This window comes from Lontra canadensis, unplaced genomic scaffold (genome assembly GCF_010015895.1).
Source record: "Lontra canadensis isolate GAN:19392208 unplaced genomic scaffold, GSC_riverotter_1.0 scaffold48, whole genome shotgun sequence".
NCBI lineage: Eukaryota > Metazoa > Chordata > Mammalia > Carnivora > Mustelidae > Lontra > Lontra canadensis.
The window spans coordinates 11,456,945-11,472,912 of NW_022631042.1; the positions used below are offsets into that span (position 1 = coordinate 11,456,945).

At 50.4% G+C, this 15,968-nt stretch overlaps 1 protein-coding gene and 1 long non-coding RNA gene across 8 annotated transcripts in view; one reads left to right on the plus strand and one right to left on the minus strand.

The window, feature by feature from the left end:
• Window positions 1-4,925, plus strand: part of LOC116876918 — a 7,802-nt gene extending 2,877 nt beyond the window's left edge. Inside the window, exons 2-4 of the long non-coding RNA XR_004384487.1 lie at window positions 1,079-1,808; window positions 2,904-2,953; window positions 4,813-4,925. This is a non-coding gene — a long non-coding RNA (uncharacterized LOC116876918). The remainder of the gene's footprint in view (window positions 1-1,078; window positions 1,809-2,903; window positions 2,954-4,812) is intronic.
• ATXN7L1 (ataxin 7 like 1) overlaps window positions 1-15,968 on the minus strand; it is a 234,915-nt gene that overhangs the window by 144,385 nt on the left and 74,562 nt on the right. For 6 of the 7 annotated variants that reach the window (XM_032873346.1, XM_032873345.1, XM_032873351.1 and 3 more), the window contains one exon: window positions 8,377-8,481. The exons of the other annotated variant lie outside the window; for it this stretch is intronic. In XM_032873346.1, the coding sequence (XP_032729237.1) occupies window positions 8,377-8,481 (105 nt within the window). The remainder of the gene's footprint in view (window positions 1-8,376; window positions 8,482-15,968) is intronic. 7 annotated transcript variants of the gene reach the window in all.

Below are 15,968 nucleotides of genomic sequence, written 5' to 3' on the forward strand. Positions count from 1 at the left end.
CTGCCTACTTGTGATCTCTGTCAAAAAAAAAAAAAAAAAAAAAAGAAACAGGCTTTGATGAGATTATAAGGTAGACTTTTTTTTCAATTAAAGATGAATTCAACAATCCTAAGGTTATGAAGATCCTATTGATTTAGCTTTAAATTTGAGCTGAACTGTTACATCTGCTGTTTGTTAGCATTTCTACTTAATTTACAGAAACATGCAAAAAGGGAATTTCGATCGGTGTAGAGGAAAGCGCCGACTGTCGGCCTCAGGGATCCATTCTTTTGTTGGAGATATAGGAGAACCTACAGGCACAGGTACTGCTGATGGTACCCACTCCACCACCACAAGAAGCTCCCTTCTTTTTACCTGTCGATATTTAAAGGGGTTCGGGGCTGAGGCTCCAAATACATTCACTAGGGCTGATTTATTCCTCCCTTTTTCCTTGTGCCCGAGACTGTGCCCAAGTTCCTCACCTCTGCCAGTGAGCAGACCAGGTCAGCAGTGTGGGTGAGGAAGAGACAGGTTGCTCAGCTGCCCGAGAGCACCTGTGTAGATCCCAGAGGGGACCCCGAGGACCTCTCTGTAGCCAAGCCTAGCTACAGTGCTGCAGGGAGCTCCAGGCCCAAAACTTTCCACCTGGACCATGGTTAAAGTGACTTGAGTCAGACAGAGGTTGGAATCCCGGTTCTGCCACTTATATCGGCCGGATCTGGAGCAGATTTCCTAAACCCTCTGAATTTCCCTTTCTTGGCTGTATGACAGGGAGAATATGACCACGTGGTGACAGGATTAGCTAACACACGGAAAGCTTAGCACGTGTGAGGGCTCACCACATGAGTCAGCTTTATCATCATTGTTGTTATTGGTATTTTTGTTTCCCATTAGCAGAACAAAAAGAAAAGTCCGGGTTGGACCAGGTCAACCTGATCTGTTCCAGACCCAGCATTGACTATAACTTGGGCAGATGCAAGTTCAAAATATAAACACTTGAACTGGAGCACAACGCAGTCCTACTTGTGGGTTCTTGCAGATGTAATGCTTGACTTAAGGTATAACCGTTTGTTAATCGGTCTGTCGCTTCTTTCCATAGGGATCTCTGTAGGATTTGTAGGAATTTCCTGAGGACCTAGCATATGATCCACACTTTACCAGGATGATGGGAAGATGCTATCAGAAGAAACAATGGCAGACACTGCTTCTGATCATAAGGAACCCCAAAGACATACCAGTCTAGGAGCTCATTCCGGACTGGGGTACATTCATCAAATTAAAAGTAAAAAAGAATCCTACTAACAAAATAAAGTTTGTACATATTCCCATGCTTTTGCCAAGCCTTATTAATTAATGCTGTCAGACTCGACAAAGTCTATGTTTGATGAGAACAATTTCCTTTAATTATTTTGTACTTCTCCGGGTTAAGTAATCTAGTCTCATAAAAAAACGACGAACAGTAACAACAACAGAAATGTAATCTCAGCAAACAAATCCAACTGCACTGACACTCAGACCCAAGGGCTCCGTGTGGTGAACACAAGCACTTTCAGACAGGAAGTCCTCTAGGATCATTAGTCGTCGATGATTCCCGAGAAGCCCAGGGGGCACTGACATTCAGAGGGACTGACTGTCTCTAGGGCTCAGAAGCCCAAATGGTGTGTTTCCTCCTCAACTAGAGGTCATCCGGAGACAGCCAAAGTGAAAAGAACAATGGCAGAAAAGCCTGGAACCTCCTTAATGAGGCTCCCGTGTGCAGGGCTGCTGGGCTGTGTCGCTCCCGGGACCCAACCGACACTGGCATCTGGACATGTGTGCAAGGAACGGAGGTGAGTTGCTGTCACTCATTTATTTTCCTGCTCAGCCTCTCTGCTTTAGCTCACAGTTCATTAAATCCTGCTGCATTCACCATCAACATGCAAAACAGCTACTTGAAGGGCATTCAAAAATATAATCAGGGAAGGGAATAAAAAGCCCTCTCTGAGAAAGAGGGGAAAAATTAATCCTCTCTTGTCTATTGAATGACATCTAGGTTCTTTGGTTCGAATACATTCTTTTTTTTTTTTTTTTTCAAGTAGCAGCGACATCCCAGGATTATCTCTGTCTGATGGATGGGGTGTGGGGCTGCGGGGCTCTCCTCTGCATGGAGGGCAGGAACCAAATGTAGCTAAATGATCTGTGTCTATGGATGTGCTCTCTTTTGCCTCTTCTCCCCTTTTTTGGTTTGAGGTGGGAAAAACTGCGGCTTCGGGGCTTCTAGAAGATAGCTTGTATTAGGGTTGGCATACAAATGTGATGGGGAAATTAGCCCGGTGACCAGCTCTGTGGAAGCCGAAATAGTAAACTTTCTTCACACTGCCGTGTGTGATATTCTGCTATGTGTGTATGTGCACGCGCATTCACGTTCATGCAGAGAAAACTTTAAATATAGAAAAGCACAGGATATGCGATAACATGTGGGAGTGTTCTATGTTATGGGAGTCGTTTTTAACCGGGGGCGGTTTTTGTCCCTTAGGGAACACTGGCAGTGGCTGGAGACAGTTCTGGCAGTCATGACTGAGGGTGGTGGCTGCTACTGGCATCAAGTGGACAGAGGTCTGGGAAGCTGTTCGGTGCCCCACACTGCACAGGGGGTCCCCAACACAGACAATTAGCCAGCCTCCGACGGGACCAGTGTCACTGGCGAGAAGCCCTGCTTTACTGTACTAGCTCATTATGCAAATATATTGGAGATAAGGAGAGGGAAAAAAAATCATACTCTTTTCATTTGGACGAATCCTACAACTACAACTTCATAAATGTTCAACCCCATTACAAAGATACTACTTAAATCTATTAGTCTTCTTTTCGGCTGACTACAATATTCTAAATTGTTAAGGTGTGCCACTACTGAAAGTAATACTAAATTTTTTTGTCCACGGCAGGCACCTCGCACCTCCTTGTTTTGAGCTCATATCCACACCTGTGCACACAGGTAAGACCCCTGTGCACGCGTGCACACATGCACACTCGCACACACGCACTCACATACACATATCACAGAGAGAGGGTTCTTTTTGGAAAGATGGTAACGACTGCGTCTCTGGGATGAGGGTGGGCCCCACAACAACGGACCTAAGAGGAAGGTCTCACATGCCGTCTTCCGACTCTGTTTTATTTATTTATTTATTTTAAAGATTTAATTTATTTGAGAAAGACCGTGAGTACAAGTAGGGGGAGCAGCAGATGGAGAGGGAGAAGCAGGCTCCCCACAAGCAGGGAGCCCATCATGGGGCTCGATCCCAGGACCCTGGGATCATGACCCGAGCAGATGGCAGACGCTTAACTGACTGAGCCACCCAGGCAGTCCCTGCATAAGATTTCATTACAAATCTCTGTAGCTTATCGCCTGGTTTTCGATAGCTTAACTTTTTTCTTGTTAGAGCAAAATTTGTTTAATTATTGTACAAACTACTTTACAAAGTAATTATTGTACAAACTACTTTCTTCTTCTTCTTCTTTTTTAAGTAGTCTCCATGCTCAACATGGGGCTTGAACTCATGATCCTGAGATCAAGACCTGAGCTGAGATGGGAGTCGGATGCTTCACTGACTGAGCCACCCAGGAGCCCCAAGTTCTTTTAATCATTACAACCACCTTATGGGCTAAACCACTCTACCCATTTTAAGCATCAGGAAACTAAAGCACAGAGAGGCAAAGTAACCTGCCCAAGTCACACAGCTAACAAATGGTAGAGCTGGAACTTGATTCCAAGCAGACTGACCCCAGAGGGGCCAATCACACCATGGCATACCATGGCAGAGTATCAAGCTACAACTTGGGCTGGACAGCCTCCAAGGCGAGGCTTCTGTTTCCCCTTTCTGTGACTATTCCTAAATCACCTCAGCAACTCACCTAAGGGGCTTTAGAAATAGAGCAATCCCTCAAAATTCTAGATCGTCTGGGTAGAGGTTTAAAAGGCATTGAAAGGACCCTTGCACAGACTCAGGAAACAGAACTCAGAGGACCAACACAGGCTCCCAGAGAGCTCCCGCCTGTGCAAAGCACAGCTTTTCATGTCTGGGACATCAGCATGGGGCACAAAGTCAGGAGCAAACAGGAATGCAGAGAGCCCTGGGAGTGGGGACTCGTGGGACCCCATATTGGCAAAGCAGCTAAAGCAGGATGGACCCTGGCAGAGACCTCAGAGAGGGTCCTGGAGTATCACGGAGTTTCCAGAGGATCTGACACTGGGGCCTTATGCGAACGTAAACCAGATCTATAGAGCCATATCCTCGGGACTCCTGGCCATGTAATCATCTTCAGGCTGACAATTCTTGCCTCCAAGAGTATGAGAGGCTGAAGATCAATCACGGGCCAATGTCTACAGGCTGACCTCGGCGCTCACGTCCCCCGAGACAGGGCAAGAAACGAAGACAGGAAGCATTTTACTGAATCGGTTTTCCCATTTTTCATAAGAAACATTCAACTTAAGAAGGAGCCACACTTTATTGAGAATAATAGCGACCTTTTCTTTATTTCTTTACCATGTGCCAGGAAACTCTATCTCCTCTCCTCATAGTAACAGTGAGGCAAGAACTATCACCTTCATTTTAGAGGACAGGGAGGCTCAGAAAGGTCATGCAATTAGCCCACCATTACACAGACGGTAAATGTTAGTCCAGATTCTAGCTCAGGTCTGTCTTACTCTGAAATTCATGATTTTTTCCACTATGGCTTTCAATTTTTCACGTTACCATCAACCTTCAAAGTCCCCAGAACCAACTGCCTAAATACTTACACACACACACACACACACACACACTCACTCACACAACCGTGCGCTTTTTTCAGTTTAACTTAAGCAACCAGGACATCGAGATCTCAGATATCGTCACACACCCATCTCTTGCTCTCTGTGCCGGTAACCATAAAATCCAGGAGCTGAGTCACACGTGCTGCAAATGAGTAAGTGGCTAAAAGAACACCCTATCCAGTCCCGCGTCATTTAAAAAAGTGACAAGTTCAGGGTCTCAGGGCTGGGCACGGCTGAGCTGGGATTTGGCCCCAGGAGCACTGGCCTCTAGGAATGTCCCTCCCAGTGCACCCCAGCTCAGCTTCCTGGGGTCAGCGCCCGTGATGATGGGTTCATTTCGGGGCGTGGGAATACAGAGCTGACAAGACACATCCCTGGTCCTGAAAAGATCTGAGAGGCGGGTAGAGGGGCTGAGACAGTCTTCAGACAACCGAAGCACATGGCAGAAGATGTTGTGGCACCGGAGAACAGAACTCGATGGCTCCTAGGAGGGACGAACCGCGTCCAGCTGGGGGCAACGGGGCATGATGCCATGAGGAACCCGTGTTCTGGGGGTAACTGCAAGAAGGTGCTTCCTGCCAGTGATTTCACACCAACCACTCCATGAGGCAGACCAGGTGGAGAGACAGAGGCGGCCTGTCCAAGGTCACCCAGTTAACAGGAATTGCTTTGTCTGGCTCCCATCCTATATCCTCCCCATCACAATAGACTTCAAATGCTGTCTTATGGACCCCTGCAGGCTGGGGCTCAGGAGAGGCCAGGCAGGCGGGGCTCGAGCCGCTATAAGAAGTTCAACGCCAGTGGCTTTCCTTTGCATATATATTTTTGGTGGGGTTTTCCATGAGATGCCTTTTGAAAAAAAGCTCTGATAACAAAATAGGGGATAAAGACCCGTACTCCCAGGTGCTACCCAGCCAGTGAACCGGGGCAGCTCCTGGAGTCTGGGCAGGGCGGGGAGGGCAGGGGACCCCTGCAGGTGGGCATGAGGGACAAGGGCTAAGCAAGCCGACGATGCACGTCCCTCACTCTGGAGTGGCGCTGCCTGCACTGAACCAGGCTCTGCACCTGCCTCCCTTGGAGAGTGCAGGCACGGCGTTCCTGAGCCCAAGCCTCCTCCTGTTCAAAACAGGGATCACACCGGTACCTGCCGCACAGGGCTGCTGAGAGGACCACACACGCAAAGATCGGGAAAGCACACGGCATGGTACCTGGCACTTAGCACAGTGTCCCTCTTATGAACTTGTCGGAAATAGGAAGGCTAGTCAGAGGGCATAAAACATAGAGAAAAGAAGTATCATAAAGCCACTGAAAGAATTCTCAGGGACACTGAGAACTCCTCCCTGTTCCCAAAGAACTGCTGTGGCTCCGAGCTCTGCCTTGCGTTCTCCCGGTCTGATAAGCGTGGGCTGTGCATCAGCAGGACACACACCTGAAAGACAAGGTTTGGCTGCCTCTGTCTGCTGAGCTGTGGTTGTGTTCCCACCGCTACTCGTCAGCTCGTTTGGTAAGAAGCTCGGTGGAGTCTGGGCTTCGAGTGATGAGGTCGGTCACCCCAAACCCCCATTCTCATTTACTGCCACCGCTCAGAGAAGATGGCCACAAAACCCCAGGCTGTCCCCCTGAATTTGACTTGGCTCTTGAACTGAAAGGCCTAGAACAGAGGGAGGCAGGAGCATCAGTGGAGCCAAGCCCTCGAGACCTCTTTCACTGGCTAGAGGAGGCATCGCCTTGGACAGAACTCTGCGAGGCACGGTGAGGTCCCAGGTCCCTTTCTGGTTCCTTCCATCACAGACTCTGCCAGTGAATCAAGTTCCCAGAGAAGGTTTTGATGGCCTATGGGATTTTCATCTGTCCCGTTCGCATCTGTCCCGTTCATCCGTTCCCGTTCCCCAGGGCTCAGAACAGCAGCCCGTCCCTGCGAATGAATGAACGCCCACCACATTCGGAGGGCTCTAGCCTCCGCATCTTCCCGAGACGAACCGAAGCCATCGGCCACGCGGATTCCACGGTCATTCACTGAACAAACCAGCTGTGTGGGATCCTCCCGCCACTGTTCTGCTTTCCATCCCCACACCTGTCACCTTAGTTGGTAGGTGTCCCCTCTGGGTCTCTGACAGCTTCCCTTCAGAAAGGCCTGCCCTTTTCTCTCCTCTTGGAGGAAGAGAGGGTCACTCACTGCAGAGCTCATGCCGAGCACACACTTGCTCCTTTCGGACTTGGCCTGCCAGAAGCGGAAATGTTAGAGCTAGAAGCACCTCTGGAAATCACTCTCATGGAAGACACGCAGAAACCAAGCTCACGGAGCTGGCCGCAGGGATGGCGGGAGACTGGGCCTCTATGCAGAAACTTGCTGTATGGCCCTTTCCCTCGGGCCCCTCCTCTACCTTGTGTAGGTAAGGAAGTTTTGGAAAGCGCCTCTAAATCCTACATTTTCTGTCTACGTATTAAAAACACGAAATATTCCCACTGTATATATATCTATATATATATTTAGATATGGATATATCATACACATACATATTCATAGATGATATTAGAATACTATTCTAAAGGCCCAAATACACTTACTGAAGAGCTTGGATAAGCAACTCTCTTTACTTCAAACCTATTTATTACAGAACAGTGACAACTGAAGGGGGTGGGAGAGAGCCAGAAATTCCAAGTGTGAGAAGGGAAATGTGTGGTTTACAAAAGCATACCCAGGATTATTATCGCTTTGATTTTTTAAGGCACAATATTTAATGTGCTTTAAGCTACAACAGTAAAAAGGGGGCAGCGAGACACTACATTCACCCAAAGAGAGTGAGGCTTAAATACAAAGATCAGGGAAGCCTCTTCTGGAGTTCACAGCTTTGGAAACCATCTGGTCCAACTCCCTGCTCAACGATAAGGAAACTTCCATCCCCAGAGGTTCAGCAACTGCCTGTCCGAGGTCAGTAGCTGTTTATTCATTCCTGACATAGCGGTCATGTGGACTTTATCTGTCCTATGTACGTGGCACCTGCTCTGAAGGGGGGCCTAGGTTTGCTGGTGACCTACCGAAGAGCATCTATGACACCAAGGATGTAAAGATACAGAGGGAAAGCAAGTTCCCAAACACAAAGAGCATTCTTGGAGACAGAGAAACTGAACCTGAGGCGGGAGGTACCAGGCATCTCCTTGGGGCAGCACCCCCAACAGCCCCCACACTAGGCTGCCCTCAGCCCCAGCCCGTTCTCGGGGAAGAAACCCCGGGAGACTCAGTCTGGCCCCCTTGTTCAGGGATGTCGGGCTGCAGGGGCCATTCCTCAAGCCACCGCTCTGCCCTTCCTCTGGTCACCTTGGGGAGGCCCTCGGAAGGTTGGGTGGACGGCTGCCGTCTGGTCCCGTTTCCCTAAACAAGTTGCACGTTTTCTCTCCTTTGCTCTGACAGGGCTGAGCCTTTCGGAAGAAGGACTACAGCTCAGAAAATAGTGCCCCTGAGAGTAGAGGCAGAGCCGCAGGAAGAGTTTCCCCACCGCCTTGGGCTGAGGCAGGCACAGGGGGCCGACCCTGTCTGGGGGCCAAAGTGGCGGGGGGAGCGGCGGCTGCGAACGTGCGGCGGGGTGCGGGGGTCCACTTACCGCAGTGCGCCTGGAAAACCTGTGGCTTGACGGCCTGATTGCAGGCACTGCACACTACGAGATAGAAGTCGTCATGTGCGGGATAATGGCCAAATAAGTGCATATCTGTGGGGGAAATGAAAACACGGTGTTTTGAAAAAAGCAATTAAGTCTCAGAAGGTCTACAGTTTCCTCTTGCAATTTCCTCAAGGACAGTTTTTCAAACGAGACGCGTAGAAAGGCAATGATCTTTACTAAAGGGAACACGGTCTGTGCTCATGGGGCTCCCAGCTGTAACAGAAGCTGCAGCCTCACGGATCCCCCTCCTCATGTCACCCCTGGAGGTGGACCACTGTAACCCTCGGTGTGGACAGCGTGGGGGGCTGCCCCGGGTCCTATGCTGTGGGGAGTTACCTCTTCCCGACAGACAGCCCACGTGCTAGTGGGCACCTGACGGGGCTCCAGTTATTTGAGGACATGGGGGGGTTCCCCCAAGCCCATTCCAACTTCAGCAGAGGTCTCTCAGGTGGGTTGGGGGGGCAGGAGGCCGGTGAGCGCTGCTGCCTGTGTTCTCCACTGCCTGAGGGAGACCCCATGGCAAAGCCTCCAAACAAGCAATTTGTTTGCTGCCCTCATTACCTGTTACTCATCTGCCCGATATTTACTGAGCGCCAAGTGCCAGGCACTGGGCTCGTGCCAGGAAGGACCACTGAATGCCAACGAGGGCCCCACTCTCCTGGAGCGCACGGCGGCAGAAGAGACAAGTACTAGACAAAGATCACCACACAAGTCACCACGTGGCTCTCCCTGGGGTTCATGCTAAGGAGAGAGATGGAAGAGTCCCAGGAGAGCGTGTGGCCCCAACCTGGTCAGAGGCATTGAAGAGGCTTCCCTGAGCACAGGGTAATTTGGCGGAGACCTCGGGGTGCGTGGGGGTTCAACAAAGGGCTGGGGAGGAAGGTTCTGGGTCTGTGCCAAGGTAGGAGGCGCTGTGTGTCTGAGGAACCTCTTGGTTCTCTGAGGAATAGAACAAGGGGAGAGCCCAGAAGCTGTAAGGCTTGTGGACGGAAAGGATTTTGAACCTGATTTTAAAAACAACAGAAGCTACTGAGGGTTTTTGAGCAAAGGAGTGACACGATCAGCTATACACTTAAAAAATCAGTGGTGTGGCCTAAGGGACATGAACGCATACGTCCACACAAAAACTTGCTCATGTGTGCTCCTAGCAGCATTATTCACAACAGCCAAACAGTGGGAACAACCCAGACACATGTCCATCAACCAGTGAACAGGTAAAATGTGTCCTAAGCAGATCGTGGAATACTATTCAGCCATGAAAAGGAAGGAAGTGCTGACACCTGTTATATCCTGGATGACGCTTGAAGACATTATGTGAAGCGAAAGGAGCCAGACACAAAAGGCCACATGTTGTAGGATTCCATTTGTCCAGGGCAGGCAAATTTAGAGACAAAAATTAGATTTTTTTAAAAAAGAGTTTATTTATTTGACAGAGAGAGAGTGAGAGAGAGAGAGAGAGAGCGTGCACGCACAAGTAGGGGGTTGGGGCAGAGAGAGAGAGGGAGAAGCAGGCTCCTCGCTGAGCAGAGAGCCCCAGACTGGGCTCGATCCCAGGACCCTCAGATCATGACCTGAGCTGAAGGCAGACACTTCACCCACTGAGCCACCTGGGCGCCCCTCATGGGTGAATTTGTACAGTATGTGAATAAAAGTTGTTAAAAAAGAAAGAAAGAAAAGTTCTGAGGAGACACGGTCACATCCCCTGGAGTATCACTGGGTGCACACGGAGCCCTGGGGGGACCTGGCCCGGACTCCGCTCAGCCCGCCAGCTCTAGAGTCGCTCCAGAATCACACAGAGCAGAAGGCTCAGGGACACCAACGCAGCAGACACAGGACTTGGGAGGACTTAGAAGACAGTGTCTGCATGAGCGCGCTTTCCGTTGCAAGCCTCCTGAACTTCCTCTCCTTACCCCCCAAGGCCTCATCTTCTAGAATCAACCTGTGTCTTTCACAAAACCCCGGCAAACACAGGACGGTTCCCCCAGCTGCAGAGCTAGATCACAGGGAAAGCCTGGTCGCCCAGGATGCGGGGGTAACTCGTTTATCACCCAGCAGCTGCCTTCCCAGGGGCACCCTCAGCGCTGTGCCCTCGGAAGAGCCCCACTGCCCGGAGAGAAGTGGAAGAGACACGTTTGTCACTGGGCAAGGGGCTGAGTCCTCTGCGGCCCTGGAGGAGGCATGTGGCTGTGCAGGTGCGGCTGGCTCTGGCTGCAGCAGGTCCTCTCGAGGTGGGGGTGGGGCTGGGGACGCAGGTCCCCTGAACTTCTCACTTGTCAGTGGCCCTGGGTGCGGCCTGTTATTTCCCCTCTCGAGGACTCGCCTCTGTTTCCGATTCTGACTAAGACTTGTTACCGCAGGGCAACGTTATGAGTCAGTGCCTGGTGGGCGGGAGGGCCCGGGAAAGAGAGTTGGAGAGAACACAGCCGTGACAAGTGTCCTGAAGCATGAGGAGGTCCATGCTGGGCCCAGCCAACGTCTCCGGGGCCCCTGGTTCAAGCAGCACAGCGTGGGGAGGGTGGCTGTCGGTCTCCTTCACTGCTGACACCACTCAGTTGTACTCTGGATTTTATAGTCTGTTATTTTTATAATACATGTCCTTTTTTGTAAATGACAAAATTGATCCATGTTCTTTGAAGACACATTTGAAAAATGCAAAAAAGCCAGAAGAAATTTAAAAAAAAAATCACTGGTAACTTTTATTCACATTTTGCATCTCATTTAGATGTGGTCGCATTTTACGTCCAGGAACACGTGAAACCAGGAGCTGGTGAGGGCTAAGACTGAGGACTTACTGGTTCGACAAGCATTTACTGAGGGGCCTTGCATCCTTTCTGCAACAGATTAAGCTATGCAGGAACAGAAGAAACTGATGAATTCAAAACACAGGCGTGAACAAAAATGTCTTGAGTGCCTACTGTGTGCGGGAAGCTGTGCAGAGTCCGGAGGCTCCGGGGAGCGAGTGGTCTCCGCACCTCTGTAGTGCATGCCTGCTGACCTGTTCGGGGGCTCTCAGGACTCCCGCTTCTGGAATCCTTCAGAAATCTGCAGAACTCCCCCCTCACCTCCGAGGTACACGCACTCATCTCTGGTCATGAGTTCAGCTAGCCAGAGGCTGGCCGCAGCGGTGTGCGCGTGTGCGTGAATGTGGGATCCGGGAGAGAGTGTAGAGAAACCCTTAACTGTGCGCTCCTCTTCAGGCACTCCGCTCCACTGAGATCCTTCCTGGTTTCCTCTCGGGCACTTTCAACCTTGCCCATATTGGTTAAAAGTGTGTCTCCCATGGAAAGTGAAAGGACCTGCTTGCCTGCCTGCTGACTCCTCAGCTGGCCGGTCTCGGAATCTCCTATGCAGACCGCCCAGGTTCTGAGAGTCCCGCAGATGGGGGGTGAGATAAGGGTACTTGGCCTCTCAGAAGACCACTGCCTCAGTTAGCCTGGCCATTACAGTCCCTGTGCTGTTGGCTTGGGGAGGGAGGAAGGTCGGGCAGAACTGAAAACTACTATGCCCAGCACGATGCTAGGTATTCTATTCATTAATTTCCTTTCTCTCTCTCAACTTACTGCCCAAACAACACATTCAGTACACTGTTGAAAAGACCAATGGTGGTGTGCTGAAGTGGATTTGTCCCAACGCATCTCTCCCCAGTTTGTTCAGTGGTTTCATAGTGGGGGCTTGGAATCAGCCTTTGTGGGGGTATTTACACCATGGAAGGGGCACAGGCTACCAATCAGGTCTGGTCTTTTGGAGAGCTGGTTTTCAAGCATTTAGCAGAGTACCAGTGAATAAAGATGAGAAAACAGGGAAAAAGTGAAACCACCTACAAGGAGGCCACCCCAGGGGTAGCCACTGTTGACCGGTTACTATGGCTGCTTCTCAACTTTGTGATGTGATAACATTACCTTGGTTAATCCTCATAATGCATCTAGAAAGTTGCCATCACCTCCACTTTCCAGGCAAGGAAACAAAGGCAGTTTGCTTGAGATCCCGGGGTGGTGATTTGTAAACTGGGCCGAGACGCCAGGACGCTCTACCTAAAGGGGATACCCCCTCCTCAGCAAAGGGCTGCTTCCTTCCTTAAGAGAGCAAAAGCCCAATTAACAGATGAAGAAACCAGTTTGGAAGGGTCTCCTTGGTGACTGCCAGGCTTTCCCAAGTCTCAGAGGGAGTTACTGGCATGAGCACAGGCATGGAGTCAGAAGGAGGGATTTTTTTGTACAGTGCTCATTGCTCTGCAACCTCAGGGAAGGTGCCCAACCTCTCTGAGTGTCAGTTTCCTCATCTGAAATGGGGCTCACAGGCCACAGGGTTGCTGTGATGGCTCATAAAAGTATGTGTTTTCTTCCACCAGGGATCCCGGAGAGAGTGTAGAGAAACCCTTAACTGAACTCATCTCTCCTATTTTCCAGAACCAACTAGCTCCATCTCCATCGGGACAATCCTTGCTCTAGGCAACATATCCTTTGTGTCTCCCTCATGACCACTAACAGGAGACCTCCTGGGAAGGATGGGGGTCCCTGCCACCTGCAGAATTTGCACACGTGCATGGACTGATGAGGGCTGAAATCCTTTGGGAGGGCTCTCTCTCTGGCTGTGGCTGGATTCCAGGAAAACATATGCACAAAAATGATGAGACTTTGCCCAGTTTCAAACACAGTGTTCAACCATCTCCCAAACAAAGAAAGGCAAACTTCTGTTTTGGCTCATTCTGCCCCTGCAAACAGATCACCTGTAGGTCAGAGAGGGTGCCAGAACCGCCAGGGCACGATCACAGAGGTGACCTCAGTCACGTCCCTGGCCTGAGGGAGCAGGGAGGGAGCCAACTCCATTAGCTCCATTTTGCAGATACAGAAAACAGGTACGCTTGCTTCTAGGTCAGTATTTTTCAGTTTCTGAACCCTAACCCACTATAAACATCTATCTATCTATCTATCTATCTATTTATCCTTCCATCCCTCCATCCACCATCTCTCCTTGGAACATGTATATCATACTCCGATGGGTTCAGTTCTACTCATTTCTTTTTGTTTTACTATATTCTACTTCATTTAAAAAATGCTCATTGAGATTTCACAATTTCAGGACTCCTTAGTGGGTCACAACTCCAAGTATCTGAAAAACACTGCTCAAGGCAATGCAGGCAGTCAGGGGCTGAGCTCCGCCTGAGGGTTCACTGGGGACTCACCGAGGTCTGAGCTGGTCCTCAGTGGTCACGTGGGAGTTGGGAGCCTGGAACTGAATTGTTAGTGCCAATTTTATGCTGGAGCCCGTGGTACCCCCTCACGGGAGCTGATGGTATTGTCCCGTCTCAGCATGCGAGGAGGCACGCTGGTAGCTTCAATCAGCCAAGGGGGACATATTCACACTGAATGAATCGGTATCCACCCGACACCAGAGAGAGCTGGGTTCTTCTCTCAGAGAGCGGGCTGTGTAAACATTTAAACCACTGACGAACAGCCATTCTGCGGTCACTCTTGCCTGTACTAACTTCCCTAATTACAAAAACGGAGAAAAGTATATTCATCGTCTATCACAGTGGGATGTAGAGAGCCTTCTGTGAACTTGGGAGGAAATCGTTACATGACTATAAAGTCATGGTTGGGGTACTGATCGTGAGCCCAAGAACCCACGCACAACGGAGCCAGGTGGGTGTGTGGATGGCTTCCTGTATCCGATGAGCACAGGGAGGCCACAACGTGCCAATGCGACAGTATGGTGGCAAGAAGGGGGAAGGGCTGGCACAGTGGGGGAGAGAGGGTGAGAATTAAGTTACTGGAGTACTTTCCAGTGTCTGTCAACTTAATGCCTCCTTACTAAGGGTTATTCACGGAGGATACTCTCAGAATGGACTCACGGTATTAACCTAGTGCTCCTTATAAGGTCACCGCAGGCCATTCTCAGTGCCCCAATTTAAAGTGGGCACTCCTTCACTTCCTTCCTTACTACTACTAACATGCTCACTGGTGGCAGAGTGGACTGTCAACCGCTATCCGTGCGGCTGGCACCCTCGGCCTACTTATGGATGGCCTCACCTTCCCTACATGCACCCCACCCCCAGACAGCACCGGACGGGGGGAGCGGACAGAGCCCAGCCGTGATGAAAGGAGACATGCCATTCGAGAACGCAGAATGGTTTCTGTGAAAGTAAAATAGCAACTCTCGTGTCCTGGTGTCGTTGGCTGACTGTCTTTTGAGTCAATGCCGAAAAGAAAGTGGTGGGATAGGAGCCTCGTTCTACTCCAGATACACAGCTTTTTGAGGGGAACCTTTTGACACGCAAAGCCACGTGTGTGCCTGAACTTCTGCTGCAAACTGTCCTCACGTTCGCAAAACAGCTGCTGTCACGGAAAAGGCAGGGTGACACGTCCAACCCACTGTACAGGGTGGCTGCTGAGATGGGAAGACAGCTGTTTGTGTGGACCCGGGGATCCGCAGAGGTGCTGTGCGCCTCTGAATTTGCCCCGGACGCCCTCCAGAGCCCAAGACTCCGACATTATGAGGCAAGAACCAGTTGAGAGCTCAGAAGATGAAAAAGTTAGGAAGGCGTGAGTCAGGATTGATGCCTTCCCCCTGCGAGTGGGAACGCCGAGCGGAGCGCAGGCTGAACAGAGAGGCCACAAGAGGCTGACTTGCTTTGAAGGCAGTGGAATGGCTTCTCGGCCATCCGCGGTACCTGTGCCTTCTAGAGAAAACCCCACGGCACGGAAAGGAAGACAGCAGAACAGACAATGCTGAATTTCAGTTTCCATTAAAAAAAAAACAACCCAGAAAATGTCCTTCAGTTTCCCCCAAAAGTCTGGTCCACAGTTGGGAAACCACCCCAGTTGCTATAGGAATGATAAAAATGTCAAGGTAGCCATTGCCCTAACACCCTATTATAACAATTACCTTTAATTTAAAAATTACTCTTTCCTTTTCACAGACTCCAAAAAACTACTGTGAAAAATGAAATGGAAAAAAAAAAAAAAGGAGGTTGTATTTATGTAATTGCAACCCACCACGCCCTTTACAGGAAGGTGAATGCGAGCCCTGCCTGAAACTTTGCACGCCTCTGCCCGTGGGACGTAGCTGGGCACGCGGAGCGCGGGAGGACCTCAGGGAGCGCCGACCCCGCGCCCAGGGCTGGAGAGCGGGGTGCCGCTGGGCTTCCTTGCAAAACCATCTGAAGGGCGAGCTGGTGGCTGCCAGAGGCACTGATCTGTGGGCTTCCCCTTCCATAAACTCAAACAGGGGAAATCGCTGGGAAGAACAGTCGCTGTGGTTCAAAGAGCCACGTGACTGCCTCCAAGTGGATTCTGATCCAGACGCAGAAGGGCACCTACAGGAATGACGCGTGCCACCTCGGGAGGCGCGTTCCTCACGCTGGGAGAGGCTGGGCCCCAGCGCCTTCCCGTCCCCCATTAATCTTAATACGCTCATTACACAGTTTTTATTAATTCGTCTTTTCTCTCTGCCGGTGGAGTTTTCAGCAGCATTTTAATCACTTGTGTCAAATGGAAAGCTTGAGGGGATATAAAAAACGTTTCTCCTTTGCTCTG